The following is an 18,174-nucleotide window of genomic DNA, read 5'->3' as shown; positions in this document are numbered from 1 at the left end:
AAGTTGTTAATGTTAACATAACAACAAAGTCTGTGTATAGGACATTACTGCGCAGGATATCAACGTTCAACAGTGGAAGAAATGGGGCTGTTTCAATTATTATTTTTAGTTAGTTTGGTGACTCTGATTGGTTCAGCTCCCAATGTCAACTTTACGGAAGTGTCAACGGAATCACTCATTTCCGTGGTAGAAAATTTAATATTTTCATAGTTTGACTTGTCGCAGCATGATAAGGACCTCTAATGCTGTTTTTCGTTTTTGTTTTTATCTTTCAGCGATTTATGTTTGACGCCCCAATCAATTGCCCCGATGGACAAATTGTGGATAACAAAGGCAAGTGTCGGCGGCGATTGGGATAAACCGACAAAGAAAATATGAAGGTAAAAATATATCTGACTACGTCGGTTATCCGGGGCCATTTTAACCGAGAGCGGATTGTTCGCGGATCTAAAACTGATAGCTTCACAACCGTTTTGAAATCTCGAAAGCCAAATAGCAAAAAATACACTACCATGCCACTTTTCTTTTTTTTCAGTTACCAGATAAGGCCATCCCCTACCTACCGTCAAAACAGATTAAGACGAAGTATTCTAAAACAGCCAAACCAGTGTTTTAAGCATTTAGCTACGGTTAAGTGATCACTCTGGAACGTCCATTATTGTCGTAAAACACTTTTCATAACTCTGATTACAATGAAGTTAACATACTTAGCACTGGGCATATGCCTCATTCTTTTATTGGCAACTTTGGCCGAGACCTCGCCCGAGTCGAACGTCGAGACGAAAGCTGGAAACGATAACCAAAACGACCAAGCAGCAATTATGGAAGATGCAGCTCGTAAAAGACAAAACGCTATGGAGGTAAATTATGCCGTCACTATTCTAAGCATTTCTAAAGCAACATCTTTTTCTTGCAGGTTTTTATAGTACCTCCGCGCCCACCCTGCCCACGGGGTCAAATATACGACGACCGCTATGAAAAATGTCGTGAAGTGTTTAGATAAAACACGACAACGTTTTAAATACTTTTAAAACCCACTCAATTTAAACAGCAATTGACTCCATGCATAGAATTTTGTTAAAAGTTCTTCATTAAATGTTTGAAATCATGTTTTCTTTCATTGACCGTATTGATGCAAATATATGCTTTTCTAGGGTCAAAGAAGATATCATAGTTTTAGTATGATTTATAATACACAAACTTTTATCATTTAACATGTCTAATGACTTAATGATTTTAATGAATCCGAACTCCCAATTCATAGAACACGTTGTGCAAAACACCGGCGAAATAATGTGAAATAAAGGGCTTACTCCTTATATGTAATTTTCGTTGTAAATCGGAATCTAATCCTAATTTGTGAATCTTCCGTTTGTGCAAGCACATTATTTTGTGTGCGAGAGGATGATTGTGTGTAACCGATTCCTGAAAACAACACCTCGCTCATGCGTCGTCCTATTTTTTGGGGGCAGATAATACGCTCGAAACCGCTTCGAATGTTGCATTAAAAAACACAACAGATAAGGCTCATTTAGCCACGGTCAGCGATCGCACTAGGACGATCGATACTTTTCAGCCCTATACAGTTTTCACATTCGCTTCAGCATGAAGAAGTTCACATGGTTAGCGCTGTGCATGTGCCTCATCATCGGCTTGGCCCTAGTTTCGGCCGATACGGACGAACAGGAACAGGAAGCTCAGGAAAACGGCGATCAGGTGGCAGCGGAGGGCGCAGATACTGAAGCACAGGGAGAAGCGGAAGAACAGGCGGCAGTGGAGGGCGAAGACACCGAAACACAGGGAGCCGACGGAAAAGAAACCGAACAGACTGAGGGTATCGGAACTCTCGGTTTACTCGCACCGAATCAGGTAAATTATTACTGTCGAAATCTTCAATCAATTGGCAAATTGATCAAACGTATTAAATTCGTCCCTCTTGGTTGCAGGTTAACATTTTCGTTGCGCCATTATCCTGCCCACCGGGACAACGCGTTGACCACAAGGGCAAATGCCGACCAGCGATGTAGGTGAGTGATTCTGTCGGACGATAACACGGCCAAGCGAGTGGAGCTTTGTTAAGCTAAAATAATCGTCTCCAACGAAATCAGTGAAGTGCCTCAATTGACAGATCTAGTGCTTTCTTGATTGACCGTTACGCATCACGCTGATCGTGGCTAAGTGTGTGCCCTTGACCTTTTTTCAGACACACTCACTTCCTATCACCAACGCCAGAGCAAGTGAAAAGCATCCTATCGCATCCGAAATGTTTGGGGAATACCACGAAAGGGAGTTTAAGTGCGATGTAAATATTTGTACCCCCAGCATCCATAACCGATTTCAAGTGGTCTGGTACGAAAGACACCTTCAAACATGCAATATCGTATGATTATTGCCCAACGCACTGCGCACTGTCACTTTTCCACACCGGAGTTAAGAGTAGAAGTGAACGTAGTAGGCAATGTACGCAATAACCTTCTCCGTTTTCCTGCCAACAACTCTGACCGGTTAACAAACGTACAAAGGTTGTATGCAGCGAACAATTATGGCGACTAAAAGGCAATCTCGGAACTGCAAAAAAATGTCACCGACAAGTGGAGTGTGTGCAGCGGTAATGCTAGTGCATTCACAGCATGTTGCTCTTGATAAGATAAAATAATAGTAGATCACCCTCGAGCCATTTTACCCGGGCGGTAAGAGGCCCAGAGTGTTCTGAGAAATTTCGTTCAGTTTGTGCGGTCAGTTCAATCTAGATAAATCACGGAAACACTCCGCCTTCTCTGAGAGGGGCTTAACGTCGAGTAAAGGAAAACATTAAGAAAGAAGAATTGTTAGTGTTGCAAAGGTCTATAGGCAAATATTAGCATCTTTCCTTTACCAACACCTTACGTCTGTGTAGATTAGGATTGCTGTGCAGGTTAACAACGTTCGACAGTGGAATAAATGGGGCTGATTAAATTATTGTTTCTAGTTAGTTTAGTGACTCTGATTGGGGTCGGAGCTGACTCCACCACGGAAGAACCAGAAGATGTATTCGATCTGTTCACGAAACACGATGGAATAGTCTTTGTCCCGGTAGAAATTTTGTTCTTCTCTTTGTTTAATGTGCCTTTCTAATGCACTTTTCCCCTTTACTTTTCCTTTTAGCGAATTGTGATTGATGCGCCAATCATTTGTCCCGCTGGACATATTATGGATAACCAGGGAGTGTGCCGTCGGCAGCTGGGATAACCCGTAAAGGAAGTTAGAAATAAAGGATATAAATATTTGCTCCAATGGAACATGCAGTATTTTGTTCTAATTATTTGCTATTTAGTAAAAGAACCCCTTGTCCAATTTTGCTAGCTGATCCAATGTTATTGTTCAATATTCAAAAGAAAAATCTTTTCTTTGCTATCCCGTGTGTGGCGTATTTACAAACGTAGAGTTAGTCAATAGGTAAAATAAGTTTTAATGCGTACGTTTTTTCCTATTCATTTATTGAACATGTTGTTTTAAAAATGATCCAAGTATGGTTCTTACTTATTTATTTTTCCTACCGGATCATTACAACCGGATCATCCCGAGTTCATATCACGAATTGATTACTTCCTTGTGTTTGCCACTTTTGTGCACGTTGATATGTGTCAGAACACATGCTGTCTAGACAACTCATCGCTCGACTTTTTGGTCCCAGATAATACGGTCAAAAAACCCTCCGATGGTGCATTAAAAACACAGCTGATAAGGTCCATTTAGGCCCGGTCAGCGAAAGCACTTTACATTATTTTTCAGCCGCAAACAGTATTCAGTATGAAGAAGTTCACATTCGAAGCACTGTGCATTTGCCTCATTCTTGGCATGGCTCTAGTTTCGTCTGAGATGGACGATCAGGGACAGGAAACTCAGGAGATCAGCGACCAGGTGGCAATGGAGGACGTAGATACTGAAGCCCAGGGAGATGTCAAACCAATCGATTGGACTGAGAGTAACGGAAACTTTAGTGGAAAAAGAGTGGAAATGGTAAATTATTTAGTCGATTACTGAAACGGTCCTCTAACTCTTGCCTCTCTTGTAGACCTAGTTTCCCATTGGACGACACGAAATTTAAACAGTTCAATTTCGACCATTTCGTCCAAATCCGTAGAGGAGTCATAAACAGTTTCAATCTAAGAACAACACGTCTAAGCGAGGGGAAGTTTGTTAGGCTAAAATTGAAATGATCGTGCCCACCGAAATCTGTTAAGTGACAGATCAAGTGTATTCTTGATTGATCGTGCAGCGTCGCACTGAAAGTGACTGCGTGATACCTTTTTCCATGCCCACAAACCGCGTATCAAGCAAACGTCAGGGCAAGTGAAAAGCATTCAATCTTATCGGAAAGGTTTGGGGGATACCGCGAAAGGGAATTTCGATCGATTAGTTTACCGTGTAAATAATCCTACGAGAGCATCACTTCCATTACCGATCGAGTGTGCTCTAATGAAAAGACATCTCCGGGCCAAAGATTTCTGATTAAATTACATTTTCAAGTTAGTTTCGTGACTCTGATTGAGATCGGAGCTGACTTCATTACTTGAAAAACTCATAACTTCAGTAGAAAATATGATGTTTTATGTCTATATTTTTAAGGTACCTGATGTACTCTTTTTATTTCTTTCAGAAAATTGTGATTGATGCTCCGTTAATGTGTTCTGCTGGATATGTTATGGACCGTCAGTTTAAGTGCCGGCGACAGTTGGGATGAACCGAAAAGGTCAACAGAAATAAAGGAATGATGAAAGTTGTGCATAATTATGACGCTATGCACCTTATTTGAAAGTGATGAAAGTGATAGGCATAGACGAGGGGTAATTTTTGGTAGCTGATCTTTTACTTTCATCTAATAAGTTTTAGAGAATATTAAATTAAAGACCTTTTCCCGCAACTCACTACTCAGCAAAAACCACAAATTTGTTTGAAATAATTGAAAATAACAGATTATGTATGGTAAAGAATGTTCAATAACAACGTAATGAATTTTTAAAGTTATGATTTCCTACTTCTACATAATTAAATATATGTTATTTATGAGCTAAAGAAGAAAAAGCTATCTTGTCCATGTTTTGATCTCAAATAATAAGTGTCATTACATTCGAAATGTACAATTTCAAACCTTACATTCAACACGCTGCTTAAAGCCCGATTGAATCGTAACTACAAAAAGGTCCAAGCATGGGGAAATATTTAAAAAGAAATGGGAATTATCCTGTCCAACGGATTCTGTAAATTACTATAATTGACAGGTTCAATGGTTTTTTGATAGATTGTTATTACGATTGCCTCTTTTTTCAAGCTTGTCTAACGAATGAGCAAGTGTAAAACATCCAATCTTGTCCCAACAATTTTGGGAAATTCCGCGAAAATGAGTGTACGTTCGGTAAGTCTGCCATGTGAATGATTTTACTACAAAGCTACTACATACAACTGATTACTTAACAGATGTTTACCGGTTTTATGAAGCGAATAGTTTTTTGCGACTGAAAGGTTTCTCTGCACTATCAACAATATCAGCGTTAAGCGAAGTGATTTTAATGCTAATATTAGTGCATCCATAGCATGATGCTCTGATAAGATAAAACAACGGTAGACACTCGGGAGACGTTTCACCGAAGTGGGAAGAGGCTCAGTGTTCTTAGAAAATTCGATAAGTTTATATGGACCGAATGAACATTCTACCATCGGATGAACATTTTCTAAACTTTCTCTGAGGCGTTGATTTGGAGTTTGCTAAAGTTAGCTAGACATTCATTTTGTTTAACAGTGGTCTGACTTCTGGACACCTTGAAAGGTATGATGCTGAATGATAATTGACCGTGACTCTCTACCACACCTGAACGAGGACGACAGAAGTTCACGTGCACGTCGACATTTACAGGAAACCCTTATCGGTTCTTCTGAGAAAAACTGATCGAATAACTGATGAGTTGAGGGTAAATGCGGTGCACGCAGGAAATTATTGTGGCAATAAAGGCGATCTCTGAACTGCAAACAATATCTGCATCAGTGTTAATATCAGTACATTCATAGCATATGTTGCTCTTGATAAGAAAATGAAATAGTAGACATCCCCGAGACATGTGTCCCGAGGCTGAGAAAAGGCTCACAGTGTGCACAGATCTACCATCGGTTGAACTTTCTCTGAGACAGGCGGGCGTCAGTTGTTAAAGTTTATAGGCAAACTTTAGCCTTCTTCCTTTACCAAAAACATACATCTGTACTAGTCTTACTACCAAGGATTTAAACGTTCAAGATTGGAAGAGATGGAGCTGATTAAATTATTGTTATTAGTTTGTTTGGCGTTTTTGCTTGTTGTCGGAGCTGACTACACAGAGAAAAGGGTAGCGAAATCTAATACAAGGTATTACATGAAATAATTCAATAGTTCGTACGACGTGATTTCTTTTCCTTATAGGGACGTGTGATTGATGGACCAAAAATTTGCCCCAAAGGACTTATAATAGATCAGCAGGGAAAGTGCCGAAAACAGCTGGGATAAATCGAGATTAGGAAGATCAATGTTTTGATCAACTCTGATCAACTTTGATCAACTTTGATCTACTACAACGTGTAGTTTCGAACGTTTGACAATCGCGAAATGTAATTTCCAATCAATTTGAGCATCAAATAAAACAAAATGTTCTAAAAAAACCCTAGTTTTTCCATTTGGTAACCAAATTTATCACTTGTGTATTTTTGATGCAGTGATTCACCGTCAAAGTAGGGCACTCTAGACTGGAATGTTGATTATTCTTTGCAAATAATCTGCTTCGGTAATAAATCCATCGTTGTCTTCTTAACACCGACGGCGCAGCTCCTTCACACTGGCCCTAGTAATATCCCGCCATAAAAGGCAATTGATGGTCTCCGGTAGATTCCAATCCATTTCCGGTAACTTCTTTGCGCCGGGAAAGATTAGATAGGACAAACTCATTCATTGATATGCTATGGAAAGTTGTATTTTGTTTGAAATTCTTATCAATCTCGATGTGCTTATCTAATCCTATGCACTGGTGGTGTTTTATGGAGTAAACTCCACAAATAAATTTACTAAAATATTGAATGAAAATAAATAGAAAAATGGTAGTTTCATTTCACCACAAAACACACTTGCGAACCACTGAAAACACCAACGAGCTTGTTGTTTTTTTATATTTCATCCACCGTTCAGTTTGGAAATAAATTGTTTACTGGGAAGTAGCTTAGCCCAGGGTACGGGTATTGCCGATAAGATATCTGATAAGGCCATTGAAAAGTGGACAATTGAAAAGGCGCTGCCGTTGTGTTTTACTTATCACCCCGTGCAGTCACTGAGTTGAGTTTAATTGCAAACCACCCATCGTAGGAGAAGGATCTCAAGGTGAATCAATACCTTCATCGTAATTGAACGTTCGGTTCCGAAAAGTCGCGTGATATTCGTAGCGAAAAGCAAAATGAAGCTGACTATGTTTTTGTTTGCTGTTGCCGTACTGGCTTGTGTGGTTAACGGTGCCCCAGTAGGTTGTGAAGATGAACCGAAACCACTCCCACAACCCATGGAAATAAGTGCGCGCATCAGTGCGTCAAAGGGCGCCGCGCAGAAGATAATGGATTTAATAGGAGATGGACCAACCGAAGCTTCGGTAGGTCAAGTGCAAACAGAAGTTGGGGAGTCAACTCGAACAAACAAGGCAGTGTAGAGTTTTGTTTGCTAATCTATTTATTTGTTCCAGAAGCTTAACGTGATTGATGCGCCGAAAATTTGCCCGGAAGGACAAAAACTTGATCATCAAGGAAAGTGCCGACCCGTACTCGGTTAGACCAGCTTTGCTGTGCAGATATAGTATTTCGATGTAAATAAAAATTTGAATTAGAGTATCATAAAACGTTTATGTTTTCACTTCAAAACCCTCTGGGCTGCACGATTGGAAGATTATTCTCACTATATCATCCATTTTCACAGCTATCGGAAGAACTCTGCAATCTTTTTGCATTTCCCTCTGCCATCGAGCGCGTCTCCCGGCTTACAGATGGTAGGAGCATCGATAATGGCGAAACGATTTGGATTTTCTTTGGGACCATCGCTGGTTGGACTCGTTATTTCTGGTTCATCTTCTGCCTCCGTTGGTAGCTCGTCTTGTGAAAGAATTTCGTATGTGTATGAATTTAATTGGTAAACTACTGGCTGGTTGTAGTAATGGAGCTGCTGTGGCAGTTGAACATCGCCGATATTGCTCTTGGGTAGATACAGGCACTGTACCAGTTGGCAAAACACCAAACTGTAAATCACAAACGTTATTGATCGGTACATTTTTTACAGTGTACAGTGTCTTTCTTATGATCTTGACTTATCGCCACTGAAGAAGCGATGGCTTCAAGAGATCACTTTTATAGACAAAATCCCACCCAAATTCGAAAGAAACAAACAGAACAGAATTTTTTGGTTGAGTCAATCGGTTAGGGTCCACAATTTAACCTTGCGATTAAGATCAAATATTTATTCAGCAAACAATATTCGTCTCATTACGCATGGGGGAGTATGGCCTTACGAATTCAATCATAACGCTCATTTCAGGTGACTGTTTCAACTGTTGCTGGTTTTGTATGAAATTATTTTGTAGTTTATGCAAGAAAATTTATAAATGAAACAAACCGCGCAATATTATTCGTAGCTCAACGGATAACTCAAATTTATATTTTGTAATGGTTATTATCTTGAAATTTTATCTGTGCTAAAATTTACTGCGCCTAGGAGGTTTTTCTCATCGTGTGAAGTAATATTGTTGTCTCTGTTACACCTATTAGTCCCTCGGCCCAATTCGAAGTATATAGCGATCCTTTTCTCACATTAATTTGTCTCTTTCGTTGAGCGTTGTCAAATTTGACATGTTTACAAATAAACACAACCACGTGCGATTCGAAGAGGTAACTTTAAAAATTTAAGTTCGTAAGGCCCGTAAAAAGTACATCATGAAATCGAAAAGAAAGCGTGTCGATTCCGATCGGTTGTTGCAACGCAAAGCCGGTAATGGGTTTAAAAAATCGAATGGAAACCCGTTCGAGACCGTCGTGATGAAATCGAAGTTTGCCGTGTTGAACCGTGACCCTCAATCCAAGCACCCGGGAGCGTTGAAACGGCGTGCCATCGAAAATCGTAAACAAACGCTGGGCAAGGAATTTGCCGTCCTGCACAAAACGAACCGCTTCACGGACGCGAGAAAGTTTGGCGCAAATCCCGTGCGGCAACCGTCCGGTAAAGCGCTGAAAATGCAAATGTACAATCTGAATCTGACCCATCGTGGCCAAACGTTGGCGGAATTGGAAAACTTGGACGATGTGGTTGATGATGACAATGATGAGGATGAGGAGACCGGCCGGTTGGATGGTAATACAGTTTGATTTGTTTTTTGTTGGTCGGCCCTTTACTTTGTCACAGGAATGAATTATTCAATTACTTATCACCTCTTTTAGACGACTTCACCAAAGCGACACATTTTGGCGGAGGATCCGATGACGAAGGTGCAACGGGTGGAAGGGATCGTAAAACAGTGATCGAAGAAATGATCGCCGAGTCGAAGAGATTGAGGACGGAAAAGCAGCGCGACAATGAGATGTTGTTTGAGAAATCGCAAGAACTGGACAAAGACTTGAAGCTGCTGATGTCGCAAGTTGGAGCACACATGCGTACGGAGAAGGATCGCCCCACGCCGGACGACTACGATCGTGTGATGCGCGAGATGATCTTCGAGCGGCGGGGTACGCCTGCAGAAAAGGTTAAATCGGAAGAGCTTGCACGAAAGGAGCAGCAACGGAAGGAAAAGCTTGAGCAAGAGCGTTTAGAACGCATGAAGAACGATGAGGGTGATCGGGGGAAGGATAAAATCCGAAAGCACCTTTCTGCTGACGCCCTGGACGATGGCTATTTGTTGAATGACGACGACGATAATGGCCCTTTGGTGGACGATGATGATGGAATAAACGGCGTAGCTAATGGGTACGATCCGAGAAAAGTGTCGCTAGAAGCTGCGGGCAAATCAAACCCAAATGAGGAAGATGATGAGCCGGCCAGTGAAGATGGTGAAGACGATGATGACGACGATGACGAAGAAGGCGAAGATGATGAGGATGAATCTAGTGGTAGCGATGCTGATAGTTTATCCGACCTTAAAAACGCTGCACCAGCTAGCGACGACGATGAAGAAGCAGAGGATGAAGAACCAGAACCGAAAGATGATAAACAAGAATCAGAAAATCCTGTTGATTCCATTCCGATGGAACCGATTCCCCACTTCATTGAAATCCCGAGGCAGTACGAAGATTTTGCTGAATTGCTCGGAAAATATACCGTTGAGCAGCAGGCTGTGGTTGTGGAGAAGATTGTTCAGAGAGCAAACGAAAACAACCCGCGGGCGAAGGCGCAACGGCCGGTGATTTTTGTCTACATTATTCAACATCTCGTGGATCGATTCACCGTGACTAGTCTCGCTTCGATAACAACGGACTTCAAAGCGTTACATCTGCTAACGCCACTGCTTTACGATCTGGCCAAGAAAGATCCGGCCGGCACCAGCGGAATGTTCCATGATATCTTGCAGGAAAAGTACGCCGACTTTCAAAAGCATCCCCAGCGCCATCCACCCTTAGCAACACTGATCGTTTTGAAGCTTCTTCCGTTGCTCTTTTCCGCCTCAGACGCGCGGCATTCAATCGTAACGCCGGGGCTGGTGTTTATCAGTGAAGTGCTGACGCAGTGTCCTGTCCGCAATCGGCGCCATATTGCTACCGGGATGCTGCTCATTACGACAGTGTTGGAATGTGTCGAGCAATCCAAGCGTTTTCTTCCGGCGGTACTTTCCTTCCTAGCTGAGGTCATCAATCAAGCTTGTCCTCCCACCCCTCCGCACACAACCAACAAGTGTTTGCATCCGTTTAAAGCTGAGACCGCGTCGTTACTACTGGCACCAAACGAGGAAGCTGTTAAAGTACCCAGCGAAGGGTTAAAATTGATCGCCGAAGATTTATTGCGGGCGGAAATGACAGAATCGTTTAAAATTCGTGTTGTTGCCACCGCGGTTTCGATGATCTCTACTTTGAGCACACAGTTGTGCGATTGTCCCGCCGTCGAGACCATTGTCCGACCCTTCTTGAACCAATTGACTGCGCTGGAGACAGTCAAGTACCCAACGAAGGTTAAAACGTTACTCAAGAACGTGCGAGTTAAGCTGACACAACTGGTTGACAGACCGGTAAGGTACCTGGTGGCACCTCAGAAAAAGCCAAAACCGTTGCGTTTGCTAGAACCGAAAATCGATCCAGTCTACCATGAGATTGGCCGTCTCCCCAGGACGGAACTGTCGTTGAAGGAGCAACGGAAGAAGCTTATACAGCGGGTGAAGAAGGAGAAGCGCAGTGCCGCACGCGAAATTCGTCTCGACAATGAGTACATCGCGAATCTACACCATAAGCGACGCATGGAAAGCGATCGGGAGCGCAAGGAGAAGGTCAAGAGACTATTAGGAGAGGCGACCATCCAGCAAGGCGAGCTCAATTCGTTGGATCGTAAGAGAAAGTATCGCAAATAGGGTGTTAGTAGCCAAACATGGTTAAGCCGACAGGGCATGATTTGAAGCAAATAAAAAAATAGCATTAAAAAAACCCCATACTTTTTTTCGTTGGTTTCTTCTTCTTTCTTCTTTCGTTACGCGAGTCGGGATATATCCTCCTAAACTAAGTCGAACAATTTGTTCCCTTACTCGTAATCAGAGGCGTACCGACTCTGTCCGAACTCCTATGAAGGGGCTCGTCATTTAGGACCGGCTATAAAAGCCATATGTCCAGCCGCCGTCCACGGGAGGGATAATTCCTTCCGTTGTCAGGACACAAGAACTCATGGTCCGCTTGTTTGACTCAAACAGCACGAGATGTGCGGCAGCTATGATTTGTCTGACCTGAGCTCCAGCTCGGCGTGACCACGCGGTCGTGCCGCAAGCTAACCTTACTTTTCCGCTAACCCTTTCAGGAACCTCGTGCACTGCTAACCATCCGCTCTGATGCAACGCCGAACTGGAACTGTTTCGTTGGTTTAATATTTTTCGTTGTTAACGAATTTGGAAGAAAAATATTTGAAAAATCGAAACGTCAGGTGAATGAAAATGTAAACAAACATCAGAATTGTCAAAACAACTACTTGACGATTGGCCGCGCAGTTTGCAGTTTCACATCGAATTAACATTTATTTCTGCACTTTTGAAAAAGAAATGGTGATTTTAAACTTCTTTATTGTTGAACCAAACCTTAAAGTCAAAGTTCAATAACAGAACAGTGTAGAACGGTCTATTTTGTTGGTAATTGTTATCGATTCCTGAACAGAAGCACAAACAACATGACGGAGCCGAGGTAAACACCTATTTTTTTCGTTTCGTGCATTACACGGTTCATACTTTGTTGAATCTTTCTTTTCTCTGATAGCTCAGAAACTACTAAAGTGCCCGACTTTAGTTCAACAGATCCAGTTATTTCTCCAGAAGCAGATGTTCTTACGGACACATCCGAAGAAGCGTCGGCTGGAGAATACTGCCGGGACTTCCGGTATAGACATCGTTCATCAGATAGTTCGGACAATGACGAAGATGACGACGAGGACGATGAAGAGGATCCTTATTGCGAGTTATTCATGAATGCTTATCGCTCTGCTCCTGCATCTTCCGACGAGGGCGACGAAGAGCAATGCACAAACGAAAATATTAACCTCCCGGAAGCCAAGCCACTGTCGCTAATGGAGGACTGGGATCTGTGGGACTACATGAACGAGAGCGAGCTAAAGGAGCGCTTGAAAGACCACCCGAGACTATTCGAAGAAATAACGCGCAAACGGAAACGGAAGCTAGCAGACGAAGAGGAAGATGCCGGAAATGCCGACGAGGATCTCAGTGATATGATGAATAGATTTGTCAAGTACATTCGTGCAGATCCTACCAATGTGACTGGTTAATCATTTAAAGGTAAGAAAAGCCAAGATCTCTGGATGCGCTCTGGATAGAAGAAATGATCTGCGATAGTGTAATTGACCCCGCGATGTGATTACTGCACGATTACTTTTGAGAATGTGATAAACCATAAAGAGAAATACATATGAACTTCAACTTCAAAGAAAGAAGTAATACGTTATTTCAAATAAGACTAGCTTTGCATTTAATTCAACATTATGAAATTCTTTTTTATTAGTTTTATAGTCTTACAATCAACAACAATCTGTTGTTTAAATCGCTTGTAATGCATCCGTAGATCCAGCTATATATCCAGCATAGAGAATAATGAAAAATGTAAATCCCATAAATGCCAGATTGTACTACAGAAGTGGATTCCTTTGGACGTTGTTTCATACCGTTAACGTTTAAAAAAAGTTACGAACTTATCACGCAACATGCTAAGTATATAATAAGTTCGAAATCGTGTAAAAATCTTAATTGATCACGCTGATAATTTATGATGAAAATGATAACGATTGAGTGGCTATCACGGAAATGAATTGCACTGCTGAGACGCTATCTCTAGTGTCCGCTACCCGCAGCGACCTCACCGGGTATCTTAAGGCGATGAAGCTCCGGAAACTGTGGCGGTCCCATTGGTCGGCTGGTCCGTGATTACAGTCACTTGTCCTACTTCAACCGTCTATGGGAGGAGGAGATAATGAATTGGTAAATAGTCGCTTTTTGTCATCGATTGCATTACCACAAACGTCCAATTTCAAAACAGGACTCGTTCACTCACTTGACTCGTGCTGAAACTTTCGTTGTGCGACTTGCCAAAATTTCCATCTTCGATATCGTATCCTTCACGATTTCCACAGCACAGGCACATTTTGGTATCACTTAAATCACGTTTTCGGTTGAATCGATTCGATTCGAAATTATGCTGGAGCTCCCTTTGTTAGGGCTAGTTCGAACACGCCGGATTCGAGAACGGTTCGAGTGCAACTGAGCCTACCACGATAATAGCAGGAACTTGAAATATCACGACGAGACTGCCCTCGAGCACCGAGAAAAGGAGAAGCGTCACCCGGACAAACCCGCGCGATGACTAAGTTCCTTCCCCCCGGCAATGCAAAGGAAGTTTGCAGCGCAAAAATACACTTACTGATTATGACGGCATGCCGTAGAACGATTTGTCTGTGTGGCCGTTTTTTTTTCTCATTCTCGCTATCCGTGCGTGACAAATATCTCAGTCAAATGTGCACACTACCGTCTATGGGGCGGCGCGGTATCCAGGGTTTCATAACCGATAAACGGTCGCTTCTTATCGGACTGCGATAGGCAACCTTGGCGGTCTAATGGGGATGCAACCTCACTCGTTCAAACACCAACCGTCACAAGGCCGGACGTACTGTTGCAGTTGCAGTAGCTGGATGTACTTAAAAAAACGAATGCACATTGGCGATACCGATGCGAAGAACGCAGTTTGCGGATGCTTCCGTCCAAAACAAACAAGGTGGGATTTGTTTGCAGAAGATTCTCACACATTTTTTTACCAACCAGTTAGTTAATGTTTCTCTGTATTCGTTTTTAGCACAGTGAATCATGTTTTACACTGAGACAACTAAGAAAGCAGAGTCGAGCCAATGAATTTACAACCGATGCGCACTTTAAAGTGGGACGTTTGTTTCCATCCATGTGTCTCCAATTAGTGATTCATTCATTCAACAAACATGGCCTAAAAATGTGATTTGGAGCAATCACAGATTATCATTACGACCCCTTCCTATCTTTCATTGCCGTTTTAGTATCTATAAAACATACCATCATGATAACGGAATCCGGAATGTGGTTGATTTCCTATCTGCCCTGCCTATTAAATATGCCGATGCGTACTTCAAAAAGCCACCGATAACAAACACACCCACCAGCGAAATCTGTTACTGACTGTGTTAACTGATAATGAGTGTAATTTGAAAGTGCGATGAAAAAGACAAGAAACAAAGAGACTATCGCTTGAATCCAGCACGTCGTTTGCAGATTTTTCACGCGATACTCATCTTTATGGTTGCCGTTTTTTGGCGGGGGTCGCTCGAAACTGTACACAGGCGCGCTGCAACTCCCCTGCCAGGGCGGCGGGGTCGCCAAGGAGGTTAGCGTGCAGAATCAGCTCCAAAAGTATCATCGATTTCTCGACCAGATTGCTGGGTGCGTCCGGTTCGGGGAAAATTTTCGGCAACGCCAGAACCGGTGCGATAATTGTACGCATTTCCGTCGGCCGCACAAAACCGTACAGACAGAAGCGACGCATCAGCTGCAGGTAGCGGATGGCAAAGTGTAGCCGGGTATCGTCGAACTCTTCGCGCAGCAGATTAAGCACGTCGAGAGCGATCAATCGCCTCGGCACGCCGGCAATATTGCCTGCAATTTGATGGACAAATGGAAGCAAACACAAGCCACTTCGCAAAAAAGATGGTATTGGAGGACACTTACCACGGACCACGTTTGTGCAACGTGCTGGTAGGACCTGCACTCGGTATGAGGTGAGGAAGTGGTGGAAGGCGTAGGCACACTCCCGAGGTGCATGCATCGTGCGGAGGTACGGCAGGATGCTTGGACAACCTTGTTTTATTTTCTCCAATATCTTTCTCATATGCGATACACTTCCCCCCGTCATGAAAAGTCCATACACTCCGATGTCTGTTGTGAGTGCCGAATCAAATGACGATAGATAATACAACATACTGCTTATTTGTTGAATATGTATTGTTTTACTCACTTTCCTCCAAATAATCAATACACGCTAGAAGTGCAGCATACTGTTCCTGTCTAATTTTCTGCCTTCCCAACACTTCAAGAACCGAAGATCTCCTACCGAAACCAAAGGACCTGAAAAAGTTAATAATTTCGTTAAAATGAATTCAAACAATGTTCACATCGTTCGTTTGATAATAAGTTGAGCGTCATTAGGTAATTTGTTGGCAAACCGAAATAAATGAATTGAAAGCACAATCAAAGTGCTTATGTGCTAATTACACAATTCAACCACAATAAAATGGTAACTGTTTAGATTTTTATGGTGAGCTTGTACGGGCACTTTTCCAAACAAGGAAAAGACCACGTAAAAAATAGCTGTTTGGAACTCGCGAGGAGAAGGTCAACGTAACAGTAACCACCTGCCGTGCAGATGGTGGTGCAAAGGTCTTGCTAGATTTCATAGAATCTGCACCACTCTGTGACCCTGGACCGGTATGCAAAACATCAACATGGACTCGAGTATGTGCATGCGGTTTTTCGTGCACCCCAGAGCTTGACCGCTAAACGCGGGGGGGGGGGGTTTCTGCTTGTTTACAGTTAAGGGCTCGCTCGAAACCCGGGAGCTGAAGTCACGGTCAACCCTCTGGAACGGTTCGTAACAACGGCGTGCCAAAGGTTTAACCTATTTAAAGCGAAGGAAACCGGTGCAGCGCGAGTATTGTATGGGCTTGCGTCGTTCGATCGGTTCGAGAGTGCTGCTGAGACAGCCGGGAAATTCGCAAATCATCATCGTAGCTCTCGTCGTGCGGGAGGAAAGTGATGGGAAAAATGTGCACGATTGTGGCCACCGTTTTGTGCAGTACGTTGCTGTTGGTGTCGATTGTCTTCATCGGTGCCGTTAGTCGGTTGGAGGAGACGGGTGGTGCTCGGTATGGTGAAGGAAAGCGGTACAACGAGCGGATGGTTGCCGAAGAGGCCGGCCAGTGGGAGCTAGTTTCCGCGGGAACCGTTGCTCCGGCGGAACAATTGGTTCACTTCGATGAATTGAAGCGGGAACAACAACAACCGCGAGGTCGCGGGTTAGACTCGATGCTGGATGAAGATCTGAAGGCCGAGAATAGTCACGTGGTCGTGCAGGTGTACTCGGTCGACTCGGATCAGGAGCTGCCAAACGAAGCTTCCTCTGGTGGACCGACCGTTCGCACGATGAAGGTGCACAAGTACGGAGTGCAGAAGGAACAGATGGATGGCAGGGCAACGGATCGGGTGGAACGGAAGGTATTCGCTCCGGCACGAAGTATCCAGGACCAATTGGCCAACGTAGAGTCGGCTGAGCAGCAACAGCAACAGCAGCAGGAGCAGCAGAACCAGCCGATGGCCAAGGAAGCCTTGCTTCAGGAGCGTTTCTACGTCGATGATAGTCCCGATAGGGAACAGGTGCTACCGGCTCGTCGTAGGTACAGTGCCACCTTCGGTGGTAAGGACGAAACGTCCGACGACACCGAGAAGGAGCCACATCGGGCGGCACCAGCTAAATCCCAAGCCATTCCACCATTCTTTGACTACAACGAGCAAACGAGTCAGCGGATGTTGGATGAATTCTTCGCCCTGCGCAATCAGGAAGCTCTGGCCTCCCGGCGATCAAACTACGACTGGGACGAGGGACAGTTCCGCTCGCGTACATTGGAGGAAATCAAAAACCAACACCGGGCAACGGTTGCCTCGCGGAAGAAGGTACCGGTGGACTATCCGACTCAAGCCGGTTCTAGAAGTGAATCCGATATGAGCTACGATCGGTACGCCGACTACGGTAAGAAATGTCTCTCCATTTCCCAAACAAACAGAGGTGTCAGAGATTCTTTTACCATCCACAGCTGAAATGGAACAGCGTATGGCCAGCGGATTTGGACCACACAAGCTGGGCCGTAAGCAACGGGCAACACCTTCAACCGCCGGTAGCTCAACGCTCGTTCTCAATCGAACCCCGATCGTGTCCACTGACGGTGATGGATCCATGCCACTGCCTGGTAAGGGTATCGAGCGCTCCCGGTTCCATTACTCGCTCCCCTCGATGGTGTTCAACCCGTACGCCTGGGACCCGTACCATCTGAATATGCTCCGGTTTCCGCAGTGTAACGCCTGTCAGCAGAATGCGCGAGCCCTCTGCGGCAAGTGTGGCATGTGCAGCGACTGTTGTGCCCACAGCAAGTGCACCTGCGGCTGCCTGAATGGGTGAACAGCTCAGCTCAGCCCCGCACGCATAAGTTACTTTAGACGTAATAAAACTGGAAACCCTTCTCAAGTAGAACAAAGTGTATCCTGTTACCAGATTCTATCGCATATCGTTTTTCCAACACACTTACCACTTTCGCCGGTGCTTGAAGTTGTCCGCGAACCACTTTCGAAACATTGCCAACAATTGCACACCGGACACAATTTGGACACTCTCCCA

At 43.8% G+C, this 18,174-nt stretch overlaps 4 protein-coding genes across 4 annotated transcripts; 3 read left to right on the top strand and 1 right to left on the bottom strand.

The window, feature by feature from the left end:
- Window positions 1–8,918: 8,918 nt before the first annotated feature.
- LOC131283792 (nucleolar protein 14 homolog) lies at window positions 8,919–11,641 on the top strand. Its single transcript, XM_058312796.1, has 2 exons — window positions 8,919–9,379; window positions 9,466–11,641. The coding sequence occupies exons 1-2, from the start codon at window positions 8,965–8,967 to the stop codon at window positions 11,574–11,576; spliced, it is 2,526 nt and encodes an 841-aa protein (XP_058168779.1). The 5' UTR covers window positions 8,919–8,964; the 3' UTR covers window positions 11,577–11,641.
- Window positions 11,642–12,376: 735 nt separating this feature from the next.
- On the top strand, window positions 12,377–13,093 carry LOC131293994 (nucleolin-like). Its single transcript, XM_058322046.1, has 2 exons — window positions 12,377–12,390; window positions 12,463–13,093. Exons 1-2 carry the CDS (start codon window positions 12,377–12,379, stop codon window positions 12,983–12,985), a joined length of 537 nt encoding a protein of 178 aa, XP_058178029.1. The 3' UTR covers window positions 12,986–13,093.
- Window positions 13,094–15,027: 1,934 nt separating this feature from the next.
- Window positions 15,028–18,132, bottom strand: LOC131293956 (uncharacterized). Its single transcript, XM_058322008.1, has 4 exons — window positions 18,086–18,132; window positions 15,745–15,854; window positions 15,459–15,665; window positions 15,028–15,386 (listed from the first exon to the last, which is right to left on the bottom strand). Exons 1-4 carry the CDS (start codon window positions 18,130–18,132, stop codon window positions 15,028–15,030), a joined length of 723 nt encoding a protein of 240 aa, XP_058177991.1.
- On the top strand, window positions 16,542–17,958 carry LOC131281902 (uncharacterized). Its single transcript, XM_058311266.1, has 2 exons — window positions 16,542–17,532; window positions 17,597–17,958. Exons 1-2 carry the CDS (start codon window positions 16,542–16,544, stop codon window positions 17,956–17,958), a joined length of 1,353 nt encoding a protein of 450 aa, XP_058167249.1.
- Window positions 18,133–18,174: the final 42 nt, after the last annotated feature.

This window comes from Anopheles ziemanni, chromosome 2, assembly GCF_943734765.1.
Source record: "Anopheles ziemanni chromosome 2, idAnoZiCoDA_A2_x.2, whole genome shotgun sequence".
Taxonomy (NCBI): domain Eukaryota; kingdom Metazoa; phylum Arthropoda; class Insecta; order Diptera; family Culicidae; genus Anopheles; species Anopheles ziemanni.
The sequence above is the reverse complement of the archived record's forward strand: the minus strand, read 5'-3'. Positions and strand labels throughout refer to the sequence as shown.

What these genes read in the sequence shown, in the direction of transcription:
- LOC131281902 (XM_058311266.1), top strand. Translation starts at nt 16,542, where the DNA reads ATGGGAAAAATGTGCACGATTGTGGCCACCGTTTTGTGCAGTACGTTG. An exon ending in CGATCGGTACGCCGACTACG is followed by an intron (nt 17,533 to 17,596) that starts GTAAGAAATGTC and finishes TACCATCCACAG; the next exon opens with CTGAAATGGAACAGCGTATG.
- LOC131283792 (XM_058312796.1), top strand. Translation starts at nt 8,965, where the DNA reads ATGAAATCGAAAAGAAAGCGTGTCGATTCCGATCGGTTGTTGCAACGC. An exon ending in GGAGACCGGCCGGTTGGATG is followed by an intron (nt 9,380 to 9,465) that starts GTAATACAGTTT and finishes CACCTCTTTTAG; the next exon opens with ACGACTTCACCAAAGCGACA.
- LOC131293956 (XM_058322008.1), bottom strand. Translation starts at nt 18,132, where the DNA reads ATGTTTCGAAAGTGGTTCGCGGACAACTTCAAGCACCGGCGAAAGTG. An exon ending in TATTGATTATTTGGAGGAAA is followed by an intron (nt 15,666 to 15,744) that starts GTGAGTAAAACA and finishes CACTCACAACAG; the next exon opens with ACATCGGAGTGTATGGACTT. An exon ending in TTGCACAAACGTGGTCCGTG is followed by an intron (nt 15,387 to 15,458) that starts GTAAGTGTCCTC and finishes ATCAAATTGCAG; the next exon opens with GCAATATTGCCGGCGTGCCG.